A 24,993-nucleotide genomic window follows, 5' to 3' on the forward strand; every position below is an offset into this window, starting at 1 on the left:
AGTGACAATGCTTATCCGTGTCAGTGAGTACATACTTAAATACCTAGGTACCTAACCTAGGTACCTAACCTAGGTGTTTATGTTAACAAATCGTAACAAGCAAGCCCGCACTGCCTTTTATTAGGTCTTCTAAGATATGACAAAGGCTACCTAACTCATATCATCCAAAGTATTACTTGCAACCCGATCCGTGTAACCTACCTTCATGACATTCAAGTATAAATAGGAATTATGTTTTATAATATATTTTATATATCGTCAAACTAGAAAACCTCGCATGCGGCTTACCATACACACACTCTTTATTGTGCTCATCTTTATATGACTTGTTTATTCATATTTTTATTCTAGGATATACGTATATACGTAAGAACTTCATAGTGTTTACAATACAACTTATCTAGAGATTGAGAGGGTTGAGAGGGTTTCGATGGTAGTAGGAGCTGTAGTAGATATCTATCATGCATCAAATTTTCATGCTACCCTATTCAAGTAAGCTTTTTGTACCTATTTACTTATCTTTCGATATTAGTATTTATATATTCTTTCGTCGTTGAAAAAGCGCACAGGGCGGGAAACTGGTATCGAAATGACTGCAATAATAATGGCTGACACAGCTGTTCAAAACTACAAGCAATAGTTGGTTGCTGTATACAAAGGTTGAGCACCTGAATCAAGCGATGTGACACGCGAAAAATAATTATAAGCCAAACAGACAGACTGGTATTCATGATAACAAGCGAGATGGGACGGATCATTTTTGGTGGCTTGCTTGTACGCGATGGTACCTAAGTATCCAATCGAAGGCGTGGTTAGCGAGGTGTGACACTGGACTTATAGGATCGGGGAAAAAGTAACGCTCAGCTGGAATGCAAGTAGACGTGGTGCTTTTATGATTTAAATATTGTCTTAGTTACATAGATAGACTATTAGCATTTAGCATCTTGTATCGACTTTTTTCATTACCTACCTAGGTACCTATATCTGCAGCTCTTATAAGTATACCTCATAAGCATAGTTGGAGTAACTATTGGTTAATTTAACAATTAAACACGTTTCCCGTTACATTGGAGAATTACGTCACAATCTCTATTGTAACTGGGGGGAATTACTAGAATCCTAAGCCAATGGTTATGATTATCTTACTCATAGTAGGTATAGTTACTCCGTACGTGTAGTCCCCGTCTAAGGTATATAGTGTATATATAGGTAGTGTAAGGTTACACATATTGTCTCAGGAGGCGTGTCGTGCCGGACCGAACGTATGCTAAATAAACCTCAGGTGCTTGGTTAAGATAATGATCAAGATAATTAGTGTAAATAAATCGCTACGAGGAATAACGGCAACGGAATTGCGAATACACCGAGTTTGGGGTAGGCATCTCCCCCCCCTGCTCTGAATAGATATAATGGTTAAGTATCCTAGGTAGGAATGAAAAAGGGGGGCAAGCCTCGGTTCATAGCTACTACCCTAGCGTTTTTCTCCACTGCTCCCAGGGCTGATTTGCGGGGATAGCGACCGAAAAGGGACCACTTCAACCCAATCCTATTCGTCACCATCACTGTCTCTTATAAACCATACGTTTTGGAGCCAATGATAAGGCTCCCGTAGCGAAGAAGCTATGATTTGCATCACTACGGGCTACGGTACCAACGAGGTCATTCGTTCGGCTCCATATCCGCCACGCCCGAGCGAGTTCTATATTAATGTAGGTAGGTATGATTTCTTTTATACACGAACATGCAACTCCGACTTAATCTTATTTATGTCTGGGAGTCTGGGAGTCACAAAAATTGTGAACTCTAAGTCTTCGTGATAGTGGCATTTTGAATCGATACAGCTGCCTGAATCCCCTCTTTTCGGGATAATATTCATTGGCGGGGCGACGAAAAGCTGTTAGTCTAACTTTATTTCGAAGAAACTATTCGATACTTTTCGACACTTCATAGGGAAGTAAATTTGAAAATATTTTAAATCGTTTCCAGCCAACCCTCTTGTCATTCTTGCGATATCTGTTTCCGCTATGGTTCTTGAATCAAGATGGACGGTACCAATACCGAATTGCTCCGTGCCAAAATGGGTATTTGGATCCTCCTTCGACTCACTCCCAGATAATCCCCAATTTATTGATGTCGACCGGCCGGAGACGCATTTCATCACCCAATCTGATTTTCGGCTGTGGTCGAAGAGACTGGCCTTGGGATTGATACGAGCAGGCTTGAAACCTGGCGATCGCGTACTCCTCTTCTCTGGCAACTCACTTTTCACCCCCGTAGTTTTCATGGGTATCCTGATGGCAGGGGGTATTTTCACAGGCGCTAACCCTAGCTTTGTCGCTCGGGAACTTGCTTACCAGCTGAACGATAGCGGCGCTTCGTTTCTAATTGCAGCCGACGCTAGCATGGAGATCGCGATAGAAGCCGCTGACAAGGCTGGCCTTCCGAGGAGTCAAATATATAGTTTTGACATAAGCGCACTCGATAAGAAACCGGCTAATGCGCGACTCGGGACTCAGCATTGGACTTCTCTCCTCGCCCCTAAGAGCGATGCTGTCAAGTTTGACTGGGTTGAGCCCGTCGATGCGAGAACGACAGTGTGTGCTCTTAATTATAGCTCAGGCACGACAGGTGTGCCGAAAGGTGTCGAAATCACACATTACTCCTATGTAGCGAACGGCCTCGGGGTTAACTACATGGAGCGACTAGATCCTGAATATGACGAAAAGAAGAAACGATACCGCCGTTTAGGCTTCTTACCGATGTATCATGCATACGGCCAGACCTTCTTCGTCTGCAACTATCCGAAAGAAGGCGTTCCAGTATACATTATGCCTTCGTTCAATTTTGAGAAGATGCTACAGTGTATTGAGAAGTTTCGTATTGACACTCTCATCGCTGTACCACCTATCATAGTTCTACTTGCCAAAAGTCCTCTTAGCCGCAAGTATGATCTTAGCAGTCTCGAAAATATAGGCTCTGGTGCCGCACCGCTAGGAGCCGAAGTTAGTGATGAGGTCGCTAAGCTTTGGCCAGACGGCGCATTGAATCTTCGTCAGGGGTGGGGCATGACAGAATTAACTTGTACGAGTACAAGTTGGCACCCTAAAACGGCTGGTAAGTCTGCAGCCGTTGGCGAATTATTGCCGAATTGCAAAGCACGTATCATGAGAATCGACGGCTCAGGCGAGATCACCAAAGCCAATGAGAGGGGCGAGGTATGGATTACTGGGCCTACGCTATTGAAGGGGTACTGGAAAAAGCCAGAAGCTACTGCGGCTACCCTCCATGTCGATCCAGATGGCACCCGTTGGCTAAAAACTGGCGATGTTGGGTTGTGGAGAAGTATGAGCAGGGTGGACTGTTCCACATTGTCGACCGCATCAAGGAGCTCATCAAGGTGAAGGGTAATCAAGTAGCGCCGGCCGAACTCGAGGACGTATTACTCGAAAATAAGGGTGTCCGCGACGCCGCTGTCGTAGGCGTAACTATTAACGGCGAAGAAGTACCACGTGCATACATTGTCCCAGACCCCGAGGTGAAGCAGACGGAGCAGGAAATTGCCAAGTGGATGGAATCCAAGGTTGTCAACTACAAGCGGTTACGAGGCGGTGTGAAGTTTGTCGAGGCCATTCCCAAGAATCCGGTGAGTTTAACAAGACCTATATGCTTGACGAGAAGTCGATGACTAATAGTTATATGTAGTCCGGCAAGATCCTTCGCAAAATACTTAGAGACCAAGCAGCGAACGAAGTTGGTGATAGTAAACCAGGAATGGCGAAGTTAGCCTAAAGTTGAACTTGAACAGTAGCTGAATTGTTAGATTGCTTTCTCTTGAAAATGTACCCAATGTAAAGAGAATTCAATGGAATATAGAGATTCCTATGGGCTTAACAGATTCACAATATATAAGAAACTCTGAGGTATATTAGAAGTTGCTTCTCTTAGCATCGACGTCTAATAAACTAGGTATTCAGCATCCATAATCACTCAGTGTTTAAATACATATACGGGTATAATAGAGGAAACATCCTCGTTCATACTTATCAAGTGACTATTAAGACACCTACTCCTTAGACAAAGAAGTGTTATATATATGTATATACATGTATTTCCAGCCCGTGAGATCAAAATCTATAATTAGTTCTTTGTACACAGGACCTTATTCCTTATTGACATTGTTAAATTTCGTCATGAGAGGCGACTTTGCATAGCTTCCTTCCAACCCCAAATGACTTAGACTTAAGACAAAGAAATTGTTTTTAATAAATTAGCAACTATCTTACAGACTTGCTAAAGTGTAGTATCAGGTTGGGTATATTAACTATCATCTAATAAATATATCTTAGCTAATGGGTAATACGACTAGGTGTCCAACGGACTCCTTTAATATATCTATACTATGGCTCTCTATCAGCTACTTATTTTTCCCATACCATTTCTGGTATTTTTTGTACGGTACTGTGCAACCCTATCCTTCCTCCTCCATACATGTCAATTCCACCCTTGATGTTGAGAGGGTTGTCAGGCTCATCTGGGTATCCATAATGGCCCGTGTTTTCCGATTTAAATATCCAACAGCGGCGCATGAGATCATCTGCCTCCTTATGGAAAGCCTGGACTCCAGATTTCCTCTTAATTAACGGCTGCATCTTCTGGAGAACCCTGTAGATCCAATAGCGGCGGCCTCGACCGTTCACCAGCCTATAATTGGTTATATCTCCAGAGCGATCCGCATGGTGCACAATGTCCTTTAGTCTGAGGTTATTCTCGCAGTCGCGTCCAGTTACAAATACGCTAGTATTACGAAGTCTCTCAAAATCGTGGCTTGGGTCGCGACCATCAGTGAAGGCGCGGAAAAGAAATAGGTGTTGCTCGCCAGATCGACTACGTCGTAGCGTGCCGTCGCATATCTCAAGAGTTATCAATTTGCCGCCCTGAAGCTTCAGAGCAATCTTCCACGTATTAGGTAGTGGAAGAAAACGATCCTTCGATGGGAGGGCGAACAACCAGACGCTTTCCACGACCTCTTCCCAGAGGCCGGGCCAGACGTCAATTGGTGTGGAGGAGGTAAGGCCAAACCAGAAATTGAGGCTGAAGTTGTATACGGCTACGTCGAACTCCTCACGCGAGCGGGTGGTGAGGTGATCCGTGACGTGCTTGAGCTCCGTCTTCATCTTGGTACAATAGTAGTACGATTTATGATGAGTGTAAAGCAAAGTTGATGGTATTAGAATACCTAGTTGAAAGTATTAGTAGGCAAAGTGTCTTGATTCCGAAGTAAGAGAGTTGAGTTAAGCGTTTAGTTTGCTGTTAAACTTCTTTTATTTCTCTTGAATAGAGGCCGAACAAAATGGTTTTTATACGGCATAGATCCGATAGTTGACGAGGGAATTGTTTTCTATTGATATCTAACTATGTTGTAGTTTAGGAACAACACCAATGTATGCAATTGTTGGACATTTAATAATGTGTATTGTAACAAAAAGACTTTTGCTAAGGTGTGAGTGTATATTATCAATGAATTAGAATTTATTTGGGCTCTTAAGTTGTTAGTTACGATATAATAATTATTAACTTAGAACTTAAATAGACAGGATCTGAAGTTAGACTCACTTTAGGTGGGCTTAAACGCGTTTCTAATGTAATAACTATTCGTATTAAATTTAATCAAGTTTACTACAATATAGTTAGATAAAAGTCATAGTTGAAGAAGAACCAGTGCTCACTTCAATGGCGTATTCAGCACTTGACTTACTATCATGGTAACATATGTTTTTATATACTTTTAGAGGTTACCTTCGTCCTTATGAATTAAGTTAAGCATCTCCCCATGTAATATAGAAACATTGGAAATCAATTGTTTTCTTCCCATTTAATGAAATTTATTTACCGTCCATATGGCTAACGAAGATCATAAGACAGTAATGGGGTTGTTTTTACTTTTGATTACCTCTAGTGATTATTATTAATAACCATATATACCTATTATAAGAGTAATATGTAGTTAGTGCTATAAGTTACTAGGAGCTATTATTCTATCCATATAAATTCACGATTGGCTATAGTTGTCAACATTGACCCTATTTAAGTTAATCCCAATGCGCAATGTGCATATACTGTATAGATACACAGTATATGCTATGTCAACACTACAACCGTGGTTTAAGATATTGATATAAATCAAAGCATGGAGTGTTGGTATCGTACAAGGTTACCGAGATATCTTACCCGTATGCACGTATACACGTTAGACGAACACTAGGGTTTCCATGATGAACATAGATAGGTACCTAGGTTAGGTACATTAGGTACCTATACACGAGCAAGTTCTTGACATGTAGACCAATCAAGAGTAACCTTCTATTGATTCGGTTATATGGCCCGAGCGCCTAACCCCTTTTGACCACAAGAACCTATGCGAAGTGCTGTAGTATTATGTTGATAACGCATATTTAATTCGTATATGTCGGAGACCTGCAGTGCTTGCGCGTTTATCACTGATAGGGTGTTGATCTGATTGCACCATGAAGAAAAAAAAAAAGGTTGATTCACAGATCGATCGACAAGATAGAAACACCGCGGGAACGGGAAGGGTGGGAAAGGGTGTCAGTGTCCATCATTCAGCCCACCGATTTATTCCTGTTCCTGTTTCTCCCCCCCTTCCTTTTCCCCCCTTCTCCGAAAAAAGAGGCTGGGCCAATTGATAGTGGAGACAAGAATCGCGTACCCAGCCTCCCCTATGTACAATACGAACATTTTAGCTGTCATAAATCTGTCAATTTTCAATTGAATCGACACCGCTTCTAACATTTCCCAATTCCAATTTCAAATTCCTTTGTTTGTTTTCGTTTTTCTCACACTTGCGATAGCCACCAAACTATCTAACTTAACCTAACGCGCCTCGTATTAGCGCTATCAAGTATAGCTAACATTACCTTACATACTGTACATACCGCCACGATTTATGGAATGAAAGGAAATGAGTAGTAGTACATCTCGTCATCGTACCACTATGAATTCACCTTCTTCTAGGCCTCGTCCACGCCAGGCCCAACAACCACGTGATTACGAAGACGCAGCAGCAGCGGCGGCGTACCACAACAGCGGGAAAGCCCCGCGCTTCGATAGCCACGAGGACTTTTACGATTTCCTCGAGAGCAATCGAGGAGGTCCTATGTCCGGCCTAGGTGCCAATCCAGCCCCTAGCGCAAATCACGGTGCTGCGATGCAAGGCCAACCCTCACAAATATCCACACAACAGCTACAACAGCAACAACAGCAGCAGCAACAGCAACAGCAACGCTTTAGCCAGGGAAGTCAACCTGGTAATAGCCCATCGCAGCAGAGTAGGCCACCATTGACAAATTCATTTCCCCCTCAACCGCAAGGAGGAAACACGCCGAATCAATCGCGACCTCCGTCATATTCAGGCAGTAGTCGTTCCGAGGAGATGCTCGTAGCAGACCGTACCAGCGGCGACAGCAGAATCCAGCGCCAAAATGGCCGTCGCACCGGACCAGGCAAGCCTGTAGCAGGACCGCGACCGCCCAGCAGCTCTGGCGGATCGTCCCCGCCACGGAATTCGGCAGGATACCCGACCAACCATCCTCAGATCCAGCAAGCCCAAGCCCAGGCCAAAGCAGTAGCGGCGGCCGCCGCAGCAGCAGCAGCCTCAGGATCCGACCCCAGCTTAGCAGTCCCCAATGCCAACCTAGGCGCGTCCATCCAGCGGCTCAAGAGCCCCAGCGTGATGGATTGCGTGCTACAGCCGCTAGACCAGAAGGTACACGAGTACGCCGAAGTGATGCACCGCGAGCAAGACGAGATGGACCGCCTAGACGCCGAGATCCGGGCGCTGCAGGAACGACGCGCCGACGCCGAGACACGGTTCCTAGAGGCCAAGAGCAAGCACGACGACTACCGACGGCAGTATCTCGACGTCGAGCGTGCTATGCGCGGCGACCCGCTACCCCCTCCTACACCCCGGGAGCTCCCCCAACAACCGCACCAGGTGCCGCTAGCGCGACAGCACACGCGGCCTATGAGTTTCCAGGACGACGATGACGACGACGACGATGAGTTTGCGCCGCCGCCGTCGTCTCATCGCCGTATTAACTCCCAACAGTCATTTGGACGGACCTCGCAGAAGATGAAGGGAGGTCGTTTCCGGTTTAGTTTGTTTGGAGACAAATAAATCGAGAGAGTATCTAATTTGAAATCTAATGCTTGGAAGAAAATAAAAGGGAAAAGGACTATTGGTGTAGTAAAGATGGATGGACATAGGTACCTAATGATTTATGCTATAACGTCTTCCACTTCATCAATGTAATATGATGGGATAATGGTAACGACAATTAGAGCATGTGAACCGGCGTCAGGGAAAATAAATTTAAACTTTTTCAGGCCCTTGGCAGCTGAGAACCCCTCTATGCTACATCTCGAAGGGAAGTCGAATTGGTTTCGGAACAAACGATTGGGGAATAAGGAATTTTCCAAATAATATATTTTTACCCATTCATCGCCTGGGAACATTACATTTGCTTTGTCTCGTGTTAGGACCATGCCAGCTGAATCTCTCTTTACAAGCTCGCTAATTGAACTTAGCACATGTGTTATAGTTAACTCGTTTAGATCTTCTAGATACCCCTCCGAATCAGCCGATGCTATCGAAGCAACTTTGAATAGATCTACTACCACTCAACTCCCATAATACAGAGTCTTTCGAGTTGAGACGACCAACCAAAAGTCAGCGTAACGCGTGCGTACAGCAGTTGTTCTTCGATGTCTCTAAGCGCAGCGGTGCCGAGAATTGTCAGATCTTCCCACGACTGCTCCACGAGGTTGGTTTCCGGGTCATCCCCGGTTTGTATTTCGTTCGATGTGCCTCCAAAGAAGAGTTGGGACCAAGCATCATCGTGCCACACGAGCTTACTGGCCTTGATCATACCGCTTTCGTCGATCATTGATCCGATTATACGTGGGTTGAGTGCCAAATCTCGCCGCGCATCGCAATTCTTGCAAATTGCAATGGGTTTGTTGGCGTAAACTGGTATGCCACAGCTGAATAAATAGTTAGATTGGTAAGATGAGATGTTATGTTGGACTCACCACTCAAAGCAACAAAAGGAATGATTCTGCCACTGTTCCACCAATCCCATCTCGAGAATAATGACATTCAATTTCCCAGTGAAGTCAAGTCTCGGCTCGGGATTACGCACCTGATCTTCAATATCGGCGATCGTGTATAATATTCGGTTAGGGCCACAAATCGCAATATTAATATCCCAAGTATCATGAGGGAAGGGGATGTGTACGCTCTGCTTCTTGCTCATATTCTTCACTCTATCTCTAAGCCAGTCGGCATCTGGGAACTCAGGATCCACGTCGATCATTGAGGTATAACTAATACCAAGTCCAGATTGCGGACCGTCCTGTCGACAGGTTGGTTTAGATATAAGGAGAATAGTTCGATTTGGAATCCAAGTTTTAGCCGAGGGAACTTTATCCTGCCATAGCCTCAGAACGCAAGTTGCCGTATCGTCAAAGATGCTTACGTCCACCATATCAAGATCACATTGGCGTTTTTTCGAGTGGACAGTTCTACGCGGTCCAACGCTTTTCACGCAGACAAGAATCCTACCCTCTACCATATCGTATCCGGTAGAAAGATAAGCCTTTAAAGTCATGAGAGCAGGGAGATAGTTATACTCCTTTAAGTTGCAATCTAAAGGGCAACGAAATATACGGTAGCCATCGGAACCGGGAGTGTCGTTATAGAGGGCAATGTGTGTTGCAATATTGCGGCCAGGATAAATCTTGGTAGACGATGCGCAAAACGGTATATTACCCGCGCCACCCTGGACTGAAGCGGCAATATGAGTTGCCCAAACCGTGACTCTCTGGCCAAAAAGTAATTGGTAGTCGGAAGCCTTCGCATAGTAAATTTTAACCTATAAGATCTACTATTAGCATCAAGATATAAAATAGGTTACTAGATCCTAATAGCCATACTGCAATAGCCCCTGATCCATCAGATATAACAAGGAAATGATATCCTTGCTCTTGGGGGTACATAGAAAAGTTTACAATCCTCCCAGAGATTTCATAGTTAAATAGCCCTGTCTGGAGGAGTGAAATGGGACATTTTTCATATGATCGTAGTGGTTTCCAGGGTCTTGAAAGCGGTTTCGTCACTACTTCTATCTCGGATGGCGTGAAACCATCCCCCGGGATCTGAGAATCTAAGAAATGATCATTCACATCTTCGGAATTTAACTGTACTTCTCTTGAATAGAAAGTCTGGATAGATGGAAAAGAGGTACCCATGTTGGCGAGAAACAGCTTGGTAAGAGGTTAGGTGTTAAGTACCATAAGGACTGATGAGAGGTGTCGATAGAAAGTATTCTTCTTTCTTTTGCGATATTTCTAAGCTTCCCATGTCAGCATGGATGGTAGTTTAGCAGGTGTTTCCTACCGGTCCATTGGAACTTCCTTTTTTCAGTATTCTCATGTAAGAACGCACCTACTTCGTTACCATTTTCTCTAGAATACGCTTTGGGTAGGTACCTTATGTACCCCTTTAGATCGAGCACCAGTTACCTAATCTCACATATGAGGTAAGTACGCAGCAGTACCTGACCTAAGACGGTTCTGATTAAGGACACTAAACTTCCTATTATTCTACATGTAGGTATATTTACTATATTCTTCACAATTATTCATAGCCCCTTAACGAATACCCCCAGTATCAGATTCCTTTTTCTCGCCAGAACCTCTCTGAAAATAAGGTGCACTTCGTCTATCGTCACAATAGTCATTTAAATAGTTCCAGGGTCGATATTGATATTTGCCTGTTACTATGGCCCCAAGCTTCCTTTTTGTCGGACTATCGTTTAAATGACTTATAGGCACTGGGTTACATATATGCTTTAAGACTATACCTCTAAACAGCTCTTGGACCATTCATATAATATTATACAAAGTAAATAGGTACCTATTTAAGGTTTTAAAGCTCTTTAGATTATTGAAAATAAAGTTGCGGGATGATGAGAACCCTAATAGGAGTCGGGTTGGATATTTGGACAGTCTGGCGGAGAAGCCGAAGTAAACAACACATGATTGAAATAGTCAAAATACATTAATTTCTAATTTGTCCAGCTATATAGGTATCTTCGACAAATCCCAATCTAGAACTCTTCGACTGAACTACCTAATTAGGTATCAACCCCTAATGTTGTTGTACGTGGTTTATCTATTTCGCAGATCCACACCTTCCTAATGGGGTCGCTGCATACTTCGGGTCACATTGCATTGATGTTATAGCTTATTTCAACGACGGAAACTTTGGTATCTTTATAATTAATATTTATTATGGGAGATTGTTTAGAGAATATAGATAAATGTAAGGTTTTGCTATTGGTATTGGTATGGTGGCTGGTTTGTAGCCCAGAAGACGGCCCAGGTTATCTTAGGTACCTATCCAATCAGCCCAAGCTTTTATATTATATTGTGATACCGGTAAGACTAGACCTATAAACACACTTGTGGTGGCAAACTATAAGCAGCACGGTAATGGAGTCTAGAAAATATAGGTATGTTTTTGGGCTTATACTATAATCCCTTGTGGGTTATATTATAGAAAGTAGATGTACTTCCGGATAATAATTACATAAATTCAAGAACCCGAGAAAATATATATATTTCATAGCTTGAACTAGTACTTATATAATTATATTAGGTACTTTCTAAACCAGGATAAATAAAGTAGCCGCAGGTGGATTGCTTTGATAAATCTTGATCTGCCCCATCATCAAACATTGCGGGGATAGCTTCTTTATTCGCATCCCCTTTCGGCGATAGGCACTAAAGTCGAATCGGTAGTTACAATAAGATACTGATAGCGCTAATGGGAAAGTAACACTAAATTCGCTCATGGCTAAAGCGGTAATGTAGGTAATGAAATTCAATGTGTCTTCAAGATGCATTATATCCACGGCGGTGTGACCTACCTAACCTTTGCTGGTTCGCTCAATATCCCCTCCCCCGATATCGAGATTCTACAAACCGTTGCTGTAGTACAAACTTACGGTCTCGTGCCTGTGAGGTGTAGTTGGTAATGTCAGCACTACTTTAAGCTTAATTAACCATGGGGAACCGATATGGGGAAGATTCTTACGACATCATCTATATCCATATGTTGTGTGAAAGGGGCTGTAAGATCTCTGGGTTATGTAATGGAGATCGATCCTCTGGGCTTTGGAGTAAAGTCTCCTACTCTTGACATTAGGTATACGGGCACATTAACCCCAGCCCTAGATAACATATAGTTAATTTACGCAAGTAACATAAAGTATTGTTGTTCATAGAGTGCTGCAGTCACAGGGCCAAGCATGTAAGGATGTTGAGTGTGTTTTCATACCTTTTATTTTCCCCTCTTCTGACTTATAAGCTTGATCAACGTGGAAGATCTAGCCCACTAGCTCATAATCATTGCGTATTAAGATGGTTCAAAGTCGTGTCTAGTCTAGATCGAAGTCACGCGTATCGTAAGTGGAGCATCAGGAATAATAAGATAGGTATTGGCATGATGCTAAGCTAAAATGATCTAATAAGGCCGCTAATTCGAATCTTTCTAATTGGAGCATCATCGATAGGATTCACTAATACTCGAATCCAAATATCCGACAACATAAAATGAAGTTTCACGCGGATTACCATTTCAGGACTTCCTAATAGCAAGGAGAAATAATTTCGTCATAGTTAAATGGGCTATATATAGAACCGGGATAGTCAAGGGATGATTTATTAAAGCGGAGAAATCTATATTGGTTATAATTGGTCGAATATAACGTAACGAGACAGTTGTATGGTATTAACCAACCGATTTTGAGAGAAATGTAATATGGTCCAAACACACACTTTACCAAACACCTAAAAAAAGGTATAAAGCAACTGTGTACATACATGTAGTGAGTTAAGCTAGTTTTACCACGTTGTGTGTTTGCGTACCACAGTGAGAACAATAGCGGTTGTTAGCAATGGGCGAGACGCAAGCTTGCCGAATTAAGTACCTACAGCAAACCATACATTTGACAATTCAACACGTTTTTTAGTCATGCATAGGGAGGTCGACTCGGGCTTCGTCCGTCTTGCTACGCATGTGGATAAAGTACCTAAACTTAGGATAGGCCAAGCCGAACCACCGTTGTGTGTACGAGTTTTATTACCTAGCGGCGGAAGTATGAAGACATGGCACGTGTAATTATCAATTGAAAAATGTAGATATGAACTAATAAAGAAAACTTGATTAAATGGTATGATTTGAAGCTAGAAGTCAGGGAAGATGTCAGTAATAGACTCGAATCTTTCAAGGCTATAGGTTAGGTAGGTACATAAGACAATACTAAACAAAAGCCAATCTAGGCAGTACCTACCCTAAACGGTCTTCGTTAACCGTTCCAATCAGTGAAACAAACGTTAGGATGCGACGTAGATCTGGGGCCAATCTGGGGTAACTAGCGGTGATTAAAGTGGAGAGGCTTATTATCCTAGTCTGTTTCTAAGCGTATCAACGTCATCCCAGCGGAAACTAAGGAAGTTCCACCAAAGTAGCCGAGCTAGCTGTCCTCGCTAAAATGCTAACAAAATTTTCTTTTCTTTCGCGTAGGTATTACCTTGTTAGTGCCCGAAGGTAATTGGGTGTGCTACAATTTCAAGCTTAGGAAGAAGGTAACCTAGGTAGGTCTTCATACTTTATGTACTTCCGAACATGCAGGACAACTCCAAATACGCCAAGCTACTAAAACCGAATTAAAGAAAAGGAAAGAAAAACATCTCATTACCGATATCTAGCAACCAGTGCATTATAGCAGCCGAGAAAGGCCAAAATTGCGGCTTTTCTGGTTTCCATACTAGTATCCTTCTAGCCTTTCAGTCCTCTTTTTTCCCCTTCTCTCTTCTTATTACACATTACACGTATACCTAACGCACATACGGACATACACCAAATACGCAAATACAACTACACATACACAAGTCTTTGTGCATCCGTTTCCATTCCCCATCCTCCATCCTCCATTCTCCATTCTCCAGCTTCCCGCTACCTTCCGCTACCTTTATTTCTCCCTCGGTCCAGGTCATTATCGCTCACCTATGGCGGTCGCGGGGTAGGCAGTTTTGTCTGCCTCATTTACAATAGCTCCAGCTCTCTCCTCACCGCCACCAAAACGCATACTTTCTTACCCTCTTTTTTACTTTACTTTCCCTCCTCACTCTCTTGCCACCCTTCGTTTCCATCGACGTCTCTGGCCATTATATATACCCTTTAGTTGATACTTGGTTAAATCAACACCCCCTGGAAAGTTGGGATTCCTTACTCCAATCACGGCCTCGACGACAATTCGTTCTTGAGGTCCCACCGGGCTGCACTTATATACCTATCTAGGTACCTAAACAACACTGATTACGAGCCGGCCAGTGTTACATGATTTTTATTCACTTAATGTCCCCACGTAGTATAAATCTAGGAAGCACAATCGCCTTAACCTTAACGGGACCGCTTCGGTCAAATATACTATAATTCACGTTCCCTTAAAGGCATCTATCTCATCTCCTCTAAGGAGCGGATACGTTCTAATGGCCTTGCCTGAGGTACCTAGTCGCAAACGACATCCCCATACCAAATATGTCGTCAAGCGATTTCCCCAATCGCGGTCCTGCGGTCTTTGCTGTGACCATAGCGACGCTTGTCCTGACTAGCTGCATCGTTGCGGCAAGGCTGCTCTGTCGGATCCGTATTGTACGAAGTGTTACATGGGACGACTACTTCATTATTATTGCTTGGATTCTAGCCGTTGCTCTTAGTTTTTCCATCGATCTGGGTGCTAGTAAGGGACTCGGCCGACACGACGAGGACATACCTGCTGAAAATTTGAACACTCTGCGGCGTTCCGAATATGCCTTTTCAGTTCTATATGTAAGCCCAATCCCACAGTGGAGGTTACGTTGAGCTCAAATCTAATCATACTACAGAACCCGGCCTTGATGGCTACAAAGACGTCCGTTCTAGTATTTTACCTCCGCCTGTCTAAGAATACGCAGAGGGTATTACGACTAGCTTCGTGGGCTGTTCTGGTTATTGTCAACCTAGCTGGCACAGTATTGACACTGATCAACATCTTTCAGTGCCGCCCGGTCCAAGCGGCATTTGATCCATATCCCGATACGGCATACTGCATCCCATTGCTTACCGAGTTCATATGTTCAGCACCGGTCAACGTTGTAACGGACCTCGCCATCTTAGCTTTGCCATTGCCTGTTCTAACTAGCATGCGGCTTCCACGGCGACAGAAAATCATCTTAATATTCACGTTTGCTTTGGGTATATTTGTTACTATAGTTGATGTCGTCCGGATCTACTACCTCGAACAGGCCATTACTCAGGTATCCTCAACAGCCTCGAGTAACCCAGAGGCAACATTCGGAAATTCGTCTCAATTCGCCTGGAACGCATCCTTCTCCCTCATGTGGTCTGCTGTCGAAGTCAATGTTGGTATAATCTGTGCATGCATTCCGACACTGAAGCCTCTCATCCGTCGTATCTTGCCTGCTATGCTGGTCGACCCTAATGCGACCCGGACATACGACAAGGATACCTCGACAGACGGGAATGGAAGTTCGAATACTGGTCGACCCCCAACCTCCGGTATTCTAACTGACGACCTGGTCACGTCACCTTCCCAAACACGTGCAGCGGGTAGTCGAGATAGTCAGGTATCTGCCGTCGATTTTCTCACTACGCCAGAAATGAATTCACATCCAATTCCTACGCCAGATCCGCTTGATCGATCGCCTACTGCACTAACGAGCATCACGGGGACCTACTCGACATTCGAAAACTCGGTGTATTTTGGCTTCGTGAACATGCGTCGGCCAAAAAGCATGATTAGGACCTCTGTCCGGGACTCTTTCAAGTATTGCACTGTGGTCACAATCTTGTTTTTGTTGTGGGGGTTCTCATATGGCCTTCTTAACCAGCTCAACGACGCGGTCGCTTCGCTTCGTCTCAGGCATGTCAATCGCTGAAACGATAGGATTATCTTCAATTTACTTCGGAGGAGGTTATCTAATTGGTCCACTGCTCGTTGGCGAGTGGATCTTGCGACATGACGAGCATTCCCGGTCGAGAAGGAAGAAAAACGGCCCGGACCAGATCGGCGGCTATCGGGCAACGTTCATTGTAGGACTCTGTTTCTATGGCGTGGGAACAATTATGTTTTGGCCTAGCGCTGTTCTGACTTCGTTCGCCGGCTTTATGATTTGCAACTTCGTTGTCGGATTTGGTTTGGCGATTATTGAAACAGGGGCCAACCCATTTCTTATATTCTGCGGGCCGATGGATTACGCAGAGATGAGGCTTTGTTTAGCCCAAGGAATCCAGGCTATTACCACCGTTTTGAGCGGACTTCTAGCCCAGAAAATATTCTTCACATCCGACAACACGGAGACATTGTCACTACTAGACGTCCAATGGACGTACTTAGCCATTACGCTTCTCTGTGCGGCACTGGCTCTCTTCTTTTATTATGCCGTTACCGGAGGTTACTGACGCTGAGATGGAGCACTCCACACGTTACCTCCCCGTGGACCCCCAAAAGCGTAGCTGCGGCGGGCTAAAACTTCGGACCTGGACCTTGACGTTGGCAGTTTTGGCTCAATGGACATATGTTGCGGGCCAGGAAACCACCAGTATCTTTTTCCACGAAATTCTAACGCAACAGGACCATGTGCAAGCCCCACCAGGCTTTAGGAACACGACAAAAGAATCGTTGTACCCTCTACCGGGTCTCGCGCTTTCAGTTCCAAACTATCTTCTTATTGCTCATACTGCTTTCGCCCTTTCGCGTTTTGTTGCCGCATATCTCGCTTATCTATCACCGACTCATCCAAAGGTGCCACAGCCACGTACAGTTTTGAGCATCACGACCGGGCTCAGCATTATCTGTGGCATTTTAGTAACAGCCCTCCGTGAAACTAATCCGAATCTTATTGCTATTCCAATGATCCTTTTTTTCTTTTTCGAGGGACCTATGTGGCCTCTTATATTTACGCTTGGGCTTCGCGGACAGGGAAAACGTACGAAACGAGCAGCGGCGTGGATCACCATGGGAGCTTCTGGGCCGGCATTCTGGCCATTTGTCGTTTACGCGATCACCGAGAAAGGTGGCAGTATCCAAACAGCTTTCAGCCTGGTTCCAGCTCTTCTCGTTATTACTGGAGTCTTCTCTCTGTTTTTGGATTTGAAACGTGACGCCCGTGCGTTGGTTGATGCTCGAGTCGGCGCCGAGGATCAGTCTAAAATACAGGACCGAGCTAATCGGGATATGGACCTCGATACAATTCTTGCAGCACGGCGAAGGGCTTCGGTGGGTTTAATGCCTATCGACGAGGAGAAGTCTAATTTCCTCAAGCGCTTTTCGGTCGCTTTGAGCAAAGGGAACACTGCGTCCCCAGGGAGAAAAAGCTCCGACCCTGGAGCGGCCACAGAACTCCACGAGATGAATGGTAGCAGTCCCGGTAGTCCCAGTAGCCCCGGCAGCCCTGGTTGAGACAGAGTACAAAGAACCAAGGTGTAAATGAAATTCATAATAACTATTAACAACCAGCCAGCATAATACTCTTTCCGAGCCGACTTCTTGGTGATAAAAATTTACCGAACCGGTTCGGGGCGAGAGGAGAATGAGATGCGCCATGAGGTGAATTTGAGAGCCCTTGAGTTCTAAATCCAAAAATGGTTATTCTACTTATTCCCAGGATTTCGTTCCTTCGTTGCTCCAGCAGATGGGAATGCTCGCCGAAAATTTTCGATTTGCTTTACTTCATATGCTCTCGGAAATATTTCAAATCCTCATTTGGCGTATAGGGAATGAGTTCGCTAGAAACTGTCATTGCGAAGGTACGACCACATGTATTCGCGAGATTTCCTTTATGCTAATAGGATATAGACAGAAAATCATGGTAATGAAAGACTATATTCTATATATACTATATATCAGCGCTTGAACGTACTCGGAAAATTTGGGGCATCTAGAGCCCCCTAGGACTCAATCAAAGCTTACGAACTAAGTTGTGGTCCCCAATGGCGAGTCGCTTGCATTTAGGGGTTGAGTTATACGGCGGGGTTCCCCTTGCGCAATTGATATTGCGAAGATATAATAGATAACCCGAATGAGAACTTAATTCATGCCAGATGCAGCAGTGCGGTAGATAGCTCCAGTGAATTTTGATACGAGACGTCGACAGGACCTTTGAATACCTCCGGGTAGTCAAAGATAGCTCTTGGATAACATCCACTTAGTTGGGGACAATTACGGTGCCAATTAACCTACGAATATTTACCCTAAGAGTCAGTGCACCTTAGAGATGACCGGAAGCCTCGGGGTATTCAAATTTATCGAAATTTATGGGGTCGGAGTCTGTAAAGCAAATCCTTATTGGCTAATATATTCCAATGGCAATTCCCATCTCAAATCAACCACCAGATATCAAAGAAAGGGATAATGATCCTAGTAGCGCCGGGGGTAAATTACATAGCTATTCGAAGGCCGAGCCATATGATATAAAAGCTTACATGCGCTAAGAAGAAAGAGATACTACCCACCCCGGACATGACCAGTACTGGAACATGACTTATTATGAGCTTACCAATCAATCAGCTATTCCATAACAGGCATCTGAGTTATGTTTTCCATCTTAGTTTCTATCGTACAATATCATTCAACGCTTCTTATTTTCATATTTTTACTTCAGCCCTACTTTTATTACCGGACATTTACCTAATTTTCCCTATTATATTAGACTTGAATATAAAGGAAGCATAAAGGTGTGTCGGCACTTTGGTATCGTGGATATTGTGGGTCCGAGAGCCTTGATATTCTTGAAGCTATCATGACCCCCCAACTCGGGTCTTCCAGCAGCGGCTCTCCCTCCAAGGCTGGCCCGGGAGAGCCTATCGATTCTAAGGATTGGCCCTCAGTAGATGATTCTGCCACGGAGGAGACACCGCTCCTGCGCTCCGAGTCGAGTTCTCCGGCCGCGGGCAGTGTATCATCTGCCACCTCTGAAGTCTCGCAAGATGAGACTTCCCTGACTTGGACACCCGAACCAGAAAGTTAGTCGGGCACGAGGCCTAGCTATCATACTCAGTGTCTACCTTCTGATCTTCTTACAAGGTAGGCTCGACTTTAAGCCCCCATTCACTAGTAACTGCCTGCCTGGTACTAACGCAGTCAACAAATAGCAACCAACATGTCGGGTATTACCATGGCGCAGTCAACGATAGCAGCTGATCTAGACTCGTACGAGAACGCAATGTGGTTCACGACAGCGTTCCTCGTAGCGATGTCCTCGTCGACGCCCCTAGTTGGGAAGTTGGCTTCTATCTTTTCGCCTCGTACTATGGTATTATATTCGTCTACGCTCTTCGCTGCTGGATGCTTCATAACGTCGCAGGCTCGCTCATTCCCAGTCTTCATCTTGGGGCGACTCGTCACGGGGCTAGGTGCCGGCGGTTCCACGGCTTTGGCTATCGTCCTCATTCTCGAGCTAACAACGAAACGAAAGCGAGGGCTGTTCGTTGGACTGCTGTAAGTTATCACATGAATTGATTTAACCACACCTACTATATATCTCTATATATTTAGGGTATAACGGGTTCTAATATTTTGGACTAGGAATGCCGGCTTTACGACGGGTGTCTCATTAGGGGCTGTCTTATCCGGTGCGCTGATATCTGTAACTGGCTGGGTAAGGGTGTCATCTCCCCCGAACTGAAATACATGAACTCACATCGTCATTTAGAGAGTTCTCTTTTGGGTCCAAGTTCCTCCTAGCTTAATCGCTGGGCTTGGGATTTACTTCAGTATCCCACATACGTTCTCGTCGGGACAAGGCTCTAAAGACGGTTTACTATCTACAAAGCTGAAGCGGATCGATTATCCGGGCGCTTTGTTCTTGGTAAGCTTTAAATTTAAATGCATACATGCAAATCGACATCCTGCTAACCTCATGCAGACCGCCACTGTTGTGCTTTTCCTATATGGGCTGTCTGGTACCATCCAGGTCGTTCCGCTTATCGTCTCGTTAGCAACACTTATCATCTTCGTGTTGGTTGAGTACTATGTTGCAGTTGACCCTATTATTCCGATTAGTGTCATTCAGAACCGAGGCGCCATATTGACATGTGTTTCTCAACTTGGTTTCATGGCAGCTCGCTGGACGGTGTTGTTCTATGCTCCGATCACAGCACTCGCGGTGCGTGGTTTCACCCCGGCGACCAGTGGTAGTATTCTTATACCCACGAACTTAGGGTTTGGCCTGGGTGGACTTCTTGTTGGTGTAAGTTATTCCTAAATGACCTTATTAAATTTTGACAGTTCATTAACAGCACTCTAGTGGTTGCACGTTCGCCGCATTGGGAGCTTCTGGGCTTCTTGCATCATATCTTTCATCCTCTTCGCTGCAAGCCTCTTTGCGCTCTCGTTGGCATCTACTCCAGATATCCCGATTTCCCTATACATCATTACTGTGTTTTTAAACGGTCTCTTCGCTGGCGCAGCGCTGAATTATACACTCGCGCATCTACTGCATCTAACCTTGCCGGATACTCACTATATAGCTACCAGTCTGCTCGGCACATTTAGAGGATTTGCGGGCAGCTTCGGTAGTGCAATCGGTGGTGGCATCTTCTCCAGGACTCTACGAGCATCCCTTGAGAGAGGATTCAAGTCAATCGATGGCTCTAACGGCCCTGAAGACCGCAGTGAGCTAATAAGGAAGCTTATCGGCAGTCCGGCTTTAGTCTTCAATGGTGGCCTTGGAGCCGAAGAGCAGACAATCGCAGTACAAGGTTACGTTGACGGTCTGAAGGTTCTATTCCATGCTGCTGTGGTTTTATCCATAATCGTCTCGGTTGTCCAGGCTGCTACGGGGTGGAAGGGCCCAGGGGATAAGACGAAGTACCAAGAGAGCGGAAGCAGCAATGCTCTACGTGACGAGGTGAGTGAAGATGGACAGTAGTTGTTGGATAATAGATGATTGATTGAATAAAAAACTAATGATACAATTATTATTTTTTTTTTTTACAAACACTCATCTATGATGAGCGTTTGGATGACACGTGACCGAAGGTCACGTGTTGAGATGTACTTAGGTACATCTCACAGTAGTTCAGTTGATAGATTATAGACTTTCGTTAGACGACTCCTAAATAATAAAATATTCTTGTCAATGTTAATTTCAGTGCTATATTAAATAATATATCACTATTAAATAGGTAAAATAAAAAACTCGGTCGTATTACCGCTCAACCAACTTTCGGATCTGATGTGACGTTCGTACATACCGAACAACGGACAGTGCAAATACTGTACGACTTCGTCATTCTATCATTTAGCTTCTGTCAGTTTGGAGAAAGAACTCCAACAATATCATCAACCAAGCTCGCAATTGGTGGGAGATATTGTTCATTACAACTTCCCCGCCAAGCGGAGTTGTGTAAGCGATACGGGACTTGTTTTGCATAAAGGGGTGTTATATATACTAGGTGACTAGGCACTGTCTATAGTTTATACTATCAAGAAGCTGGTTCTCGATTCTTATTCTATTTATCACGTAGTTAGTTAATTGAACAAGTTCACAGTCGCAATATGTCTACCACGGAGACGATCACCAAGACAACCCCATCCTTCTCCATCCCTGAGAGAACCTCGGTTAATGGGTCCAACGGAAAGGAAAGGATTGAAACCCCTCCCCAAGTCCAAGTCGCCGGTACGACGAAGAGCGGAAAGAAACTGAGCATCAGGACTTACCCCAAGTTCGAGAATCTAGAAGATGAACGGCTCTATCGGAAACAGCACCTAGCGGCAGCATTCCGGGTCTTCGCCGACCGTGGCTTCGACGAAGGCGTTGCGGGGCACATATCTGTCCGGGATCCCATTTTAACCGATCACTTCTGTAAAGTCCCAAGCTGCTAGGAATTCATGTTTCTAACTCCGTTCTTAGGGCTGAACCCGCTCTCGATGCACTTCTCCCTGATCAAGGTATCCGACCTGATCCTTTGCGACGAAGATGGCGACGTGGTCGAAGGCGACGAGCCGGTGAACGCAGCCGCTTTCGCAATCCACTCGCAAATCCATAAGGCGCGACCGGACGTGCATGCGGCGTGCCACGCGCATAGCGTCCATGGCAAGGCGTTTTCGGTCTTCGGCCGGGAGCTAGAGATGATTACCCAGGATGCCTGTCGCTTCTACAAGAGTCACGGGGTGTACCGGGACTTTAGAGGCGTAGTTCTCGACAGCGAAGAGGGGAGGAGAATCGCCAAGGCCCTTGGAAATGGGAAGGCTGTCATTCTCCAGAACCACGGTCTGCTTACTGTTGGCGGCAGTGTAGACGAAGCGGCCTTCTGGTTCATTAGTCTTGAGAGGACATGCCAGGCTCAATTACTTGCGGATGCTGCTTCGGTTTCAGGACACAAGAAAATTCTCATTGACGATGATGAAGCCTCTTATACTTCTCTTCAGGTTGGAGGTCCTGAGAAGGGGTGGCTTGCTTTTCAAGCCATGTAAGGGTTTTGCCAATTGACATTCGTCCACATTCAACTGAAAGCTTTATCCCCCTTCCCCTCCCCCCCTTTTTGTTTTCACAGCGCTATCATATTAGTCGATTCTCTCTAACATGTACTAGATTACGATGAACAACTCGCAAAAACTAAAGGCGAATTTTTAAATTAATACCCTAGCTCTTATCATATTCTACCACCTATATACCGGCCTACCTAACTGGATGACGAAGGGGGAATGTCACAACCTCCTATATTTCCCATCTACAAGCTGCCTATTGGAAAAGTTTTCATAGAAAGGCAATTGCTTAGGTACCTAAATTATACTACCTACCTACCTCCTATATAGGTCTGTACGTCAAGTATGAAATATCTAACCGATACCAAAGTTCCATAGCTTTTACTCAAAGTGGAAAAATAATGTGCGCAAATTTGATCAAGTGGTTAGATTGATATGAGCATGTGTTCATACAATTCATCCCTTGTGGTATCATGAGCTGTCATTATGACTTGTCTATGTATAACGTTGCTTAGCAACGCCGCCGGTTCCCATGTCATAAATATGATCCCTATCTTCACACTCTGGTATCTATGAAACTAAAGATTTCAGATCAAAATCCGACCAAGTCACACACAACCGGTTGAATCTCTCCTTCAGCCATCCTAACGCACCTAGATCGAAACCACTCACCCACTCTCAGAAACATCTGGTTTGTTCAAAATATTATCAGTAGTTTCTCTTATCGAATCTTATTCTTGTGTCCCTCCCTCCAAGATGGCAGGAAAACAGAAACAGGCAGAAAACGCTACAGTCAAAGCTATATCTAATGATATCGCGGAAATGTACAATAGTGATGTCCCGCTATTCACAAAAAAGAGTATGCTACAAACTGCGATGCAACTTGAAAAGTACAGAGATAATGAACTAGAAGTTATCGAGCTCCATTTCACTAATATGAAGGGAGAAGATGTCGAAATTACCCTCAACCCAAACAAGCAACCAGTTTGGGTAGATAGGCGGTGCAACCATGGTTACAAGCGGTAAGAACTCTATAAACCTCTTTTCTTTTCTTTCAATTTAAAGGCATATACTAACTTCTCAAAAGTGTTGGCCCGTACATATACTACCGTTCAATACAAAACGTCCTTGCTCAGGAAGATATGACGACCCCTGACCCCCAGAAAGCTTGTCTCGGAATAGGGGTTACGTGGCCAGGCCCATGCCCAGTGGTACATAACCATAAGATGCCTTCACTCGATGCAGCTCTATCCACCGTCTTCTCTACCGCGGAGCTAGGTCAAGTATTCAACAGCGTAAGACAGCAGTGGGAGACGAGCGATCAGTACAACCAGCTCAAAAAGTTACTCAAGCGAAAGAGCGCAGTTGTCGAGCGTCAAGAAAATTGTCGCCTTTGCCTTAGGCACGCTAACTACTGGGCTCAAGAATTTCCAACCCTTCGATGGTCCAGCACGCGCTTGTCCTAAGTCTCCAGCAGATGCTATCGAAGACGAAAGGAGGCGACGGCAGGATCTCCAGAACACTCCAGACCATTAAAGGCTCCTTATCGAAGAGCAGGGCGGCTGAGCCTCTAATTCCATGTTTTGCGCAAGACCCAGCTTACTTGCTTGGAGACAAGACGGTTCTGTCGGAGGTAGGAATCACAGTTATAGAGGACCCCTGGGCGTTTTTGGAAGTAGACCATACGAGCCTCGTGGTATCTGTTGATCCTAACATTCCCGTGCGACAGATCATCGCTGATATCGCACGCCCTGTGGCGATTATCCAGCACAGAATGATGGAGATGAATGGGCCAAATTCTCGAGCTTGGTAAGTTTTGCCCCTGGTTTTTCGATATTGTAGATTACTACTGATGACTTACAAATATTTATAGCGCTGATCACTCATCTACGCGGGTCCAACGGATGCTAGAAGATGAGTACAATGAAGAACATATAGTATATCATGAATCTTTACACGAGGTCGTCATGTACATCAGAAAGCCCATCCGCGAGTAAAAACCATATAACCAACTTTTCAGTTCAGTTTAAACTGACTACTTCCATTAGAGCTAATTACTCGATGCCGCTAGGTATAGCTTAAAGCCAACAAAAACATATACATGCCTATTCTATCGTGCTATAATAACCCACGCTCTTAAAGGGGAGAATACCTAAATCCTGAGAACCACTCTTCCCCCAAAAAGAAAAAACCAGACCAGATTCTCAACGGTCATAATACTATACGGAATTCCAAAGTTAAGCGCCACGAGAATGGGTACCAATAGTTTAAAGAGCGTGATACTGTTTTTCTGCAGTTTGGACCGTTTTTTAGCAATCACTGCTCCACCTCCTGGGCCAGCAACTAGGGGGGTCGTCCG

General features: G+C 44.6%; 8 protein-coding genes across 9 annotated transcripts; 6 read left to right on the forward strand and 2 right to left on the reverse strand.

Annotated features, from left to right (window-relative positions):
- Positions 1-2,024: 2,024 nt before the first annotated feature.
- Positions 2,025-3,789, forward strand: GL218_05469 (4-coumarate-CoA ligase-like 7; the record flags this gene model as incomplete). The annotated part of the gene is made up of 3 exons (XM_033582132.1): positions 2,025-3,247; positions 3,298-3,643; positions 3,703-3,789. 3 exons carry the CDS (start codon positions 2,025-2,027, stop codon positions 3,787-3,789), a joined length of 1,656 nt encoding a protein of 551 aa, XP_033434815.1.
- Positions 3,790-4,418: 629 nt separating this feature from the next.
- GL218_05470 (uncharacterized protein) lies at positions 4,419-5,174 on the reverse strand (the record flags this gene model as incomplete). Its single annotated transcript, XM_033582133.1, has 1 exon — positions 4,419-5,174. The coding sequence occupies one exon, from the start codon at positions 5,172-5,174 to the stop codon at positions 4,419-4,421; it is 756 nt and encodes a 251-aa protein (XP_033434456.1).
- Positions 5,175-7,012: 1,838 nt separating this feature from the next.
- GL218_05471 (uncharacterized protein) lies at positions 7,013-8,194 on the forward strand (the record flags this gene model as incomplete). Its single annotated transcript, XM_033582134.1, has 1 exon — positions 7,013-8,194. The coding sequence occupies one exon, from the start codon at positions 7,013-7,015 to the stop codon at positions 8,192-8,194; it is 1,182 nt and encodes a 393-aa protein (XP_033434457.1).
- Positions 8,195-8,690: 496 nt separating this feature from the next.
- Positions 8,691-9,332, reverse strand: GL218_05472 (uncharacterized protein; the record flags this gene model as incomplete). The annotated part of the gene is made up of 2 exons (XM_033582135.1): positions 8,691-9,060; positions 9,109-9,332. 2 exons carry the CDS (start codon positions 9,330-9,332, stop codon positions 8,691-8,693), a joined length of 594 nt encoding a protein of 197 aa, XP_033434454.1.
- A 5,351-nt stretch (positions 9,333-14,683) lies between these two features.
- GL218_05473 (uncharacterized protein) lies at positions 14,684-16,083 on the forward strand (the record flags this gene model as incomplete). The annotated part of the gene is made up of 2 exons (XM_033582136.1): positions 14,684-14,974; positions 15,031-16,083. The coding sequence occupies 2 exons, from the start codon at positions 14,684-14,686 to the stop codon at positions 16,081-16,083; spliced, it is 1,344 nt and encodes a 447-aa protein (XP_033434455.1).
- Positions 16,084-16,613: 530 nt separating this feature from the next.
- On the forward strand, positions 16,614-17,606 carry GL218_05474 (putative l-fucose permease protein; the record flags this gene model as incomplete). 2 transcript variants are annotated; one of them, XM_033582138.1, is made up of 1 exon in its annotated part: positions 16,614-17,606. In XM_033582138.1, the coding sequence occupies one exon, from the start codon at positions 16,614-16,616 to the stop codon at positions 17,604-17,606; it is 993 nt and encodes a 330-aa protein (XP_033434460.1). The 2 variants fall into 2 exon arrangements, with proteins under 2 accessions (XP_033434460.1, XP_033434461.1); XM_033582137.1 differs by having other exon boundaries at positions 17,058-17,606.
- A 1,339-nt stretch (positions 17,607-18,945) lies between these two features.
- On the forward strand, positions 18,946-21,075 carry GL218_05475 (Vacuolar basic amino acid transporter 1; the record flags this gene model as incomplete). Its single annotated transcript, XM_033582139.1, has 6 exons — positions 18,946-19,168; positions 19,298-19,643; positions 19,731-19,803; positions 19,858-20,013; positions 20,071-20,394; positions 20,452-21,075. 6 exons carry the CDS (start codon positions 18,946-18,948, stop codon positions 21,073-21,075), a joined length of 1,746 nt encoding a protein of 581 aa, XP_033434462.1.
- A 629-nt stretch (positions 21,076-21,704) lies between these two features.
- On the forward strand, positions 21,705-24,631 carry GL218_05476 (Meiotically up-regulated gene 14 protein; the record flags this gene model as incomplete). Its single annotated transcript, XM_033582140.1, has 4 exons — positions 21,705-22,011; positions 22,060-22,618; positions 24,060-24,443; positions 24,508-24,631. The coding sequence occupies 4 exons, from the start codon at positions 21,705-21,707 to the stop codon at positions 24,629-24,631; spliced, it is 1,374 nt and encodes a 457-aa protein (XP_033434458.1).
- Between the last annotated feature and the right edge of the window lie 362 nt (positions 24,632-24,993).

This window comes from Daldinia childiae (assembly GCF_008694065.1).
Source record: "Daldinia childiae strain JS-1345 chromosome Unknown Scaffold5, whole genome shotgun sequence".
NCBI lineage: Eukaryota > Fungi > Ascomycota > Sordariomycetes > Xylariales > Hypoxylaceae > Daldinia > Daldinia childiae.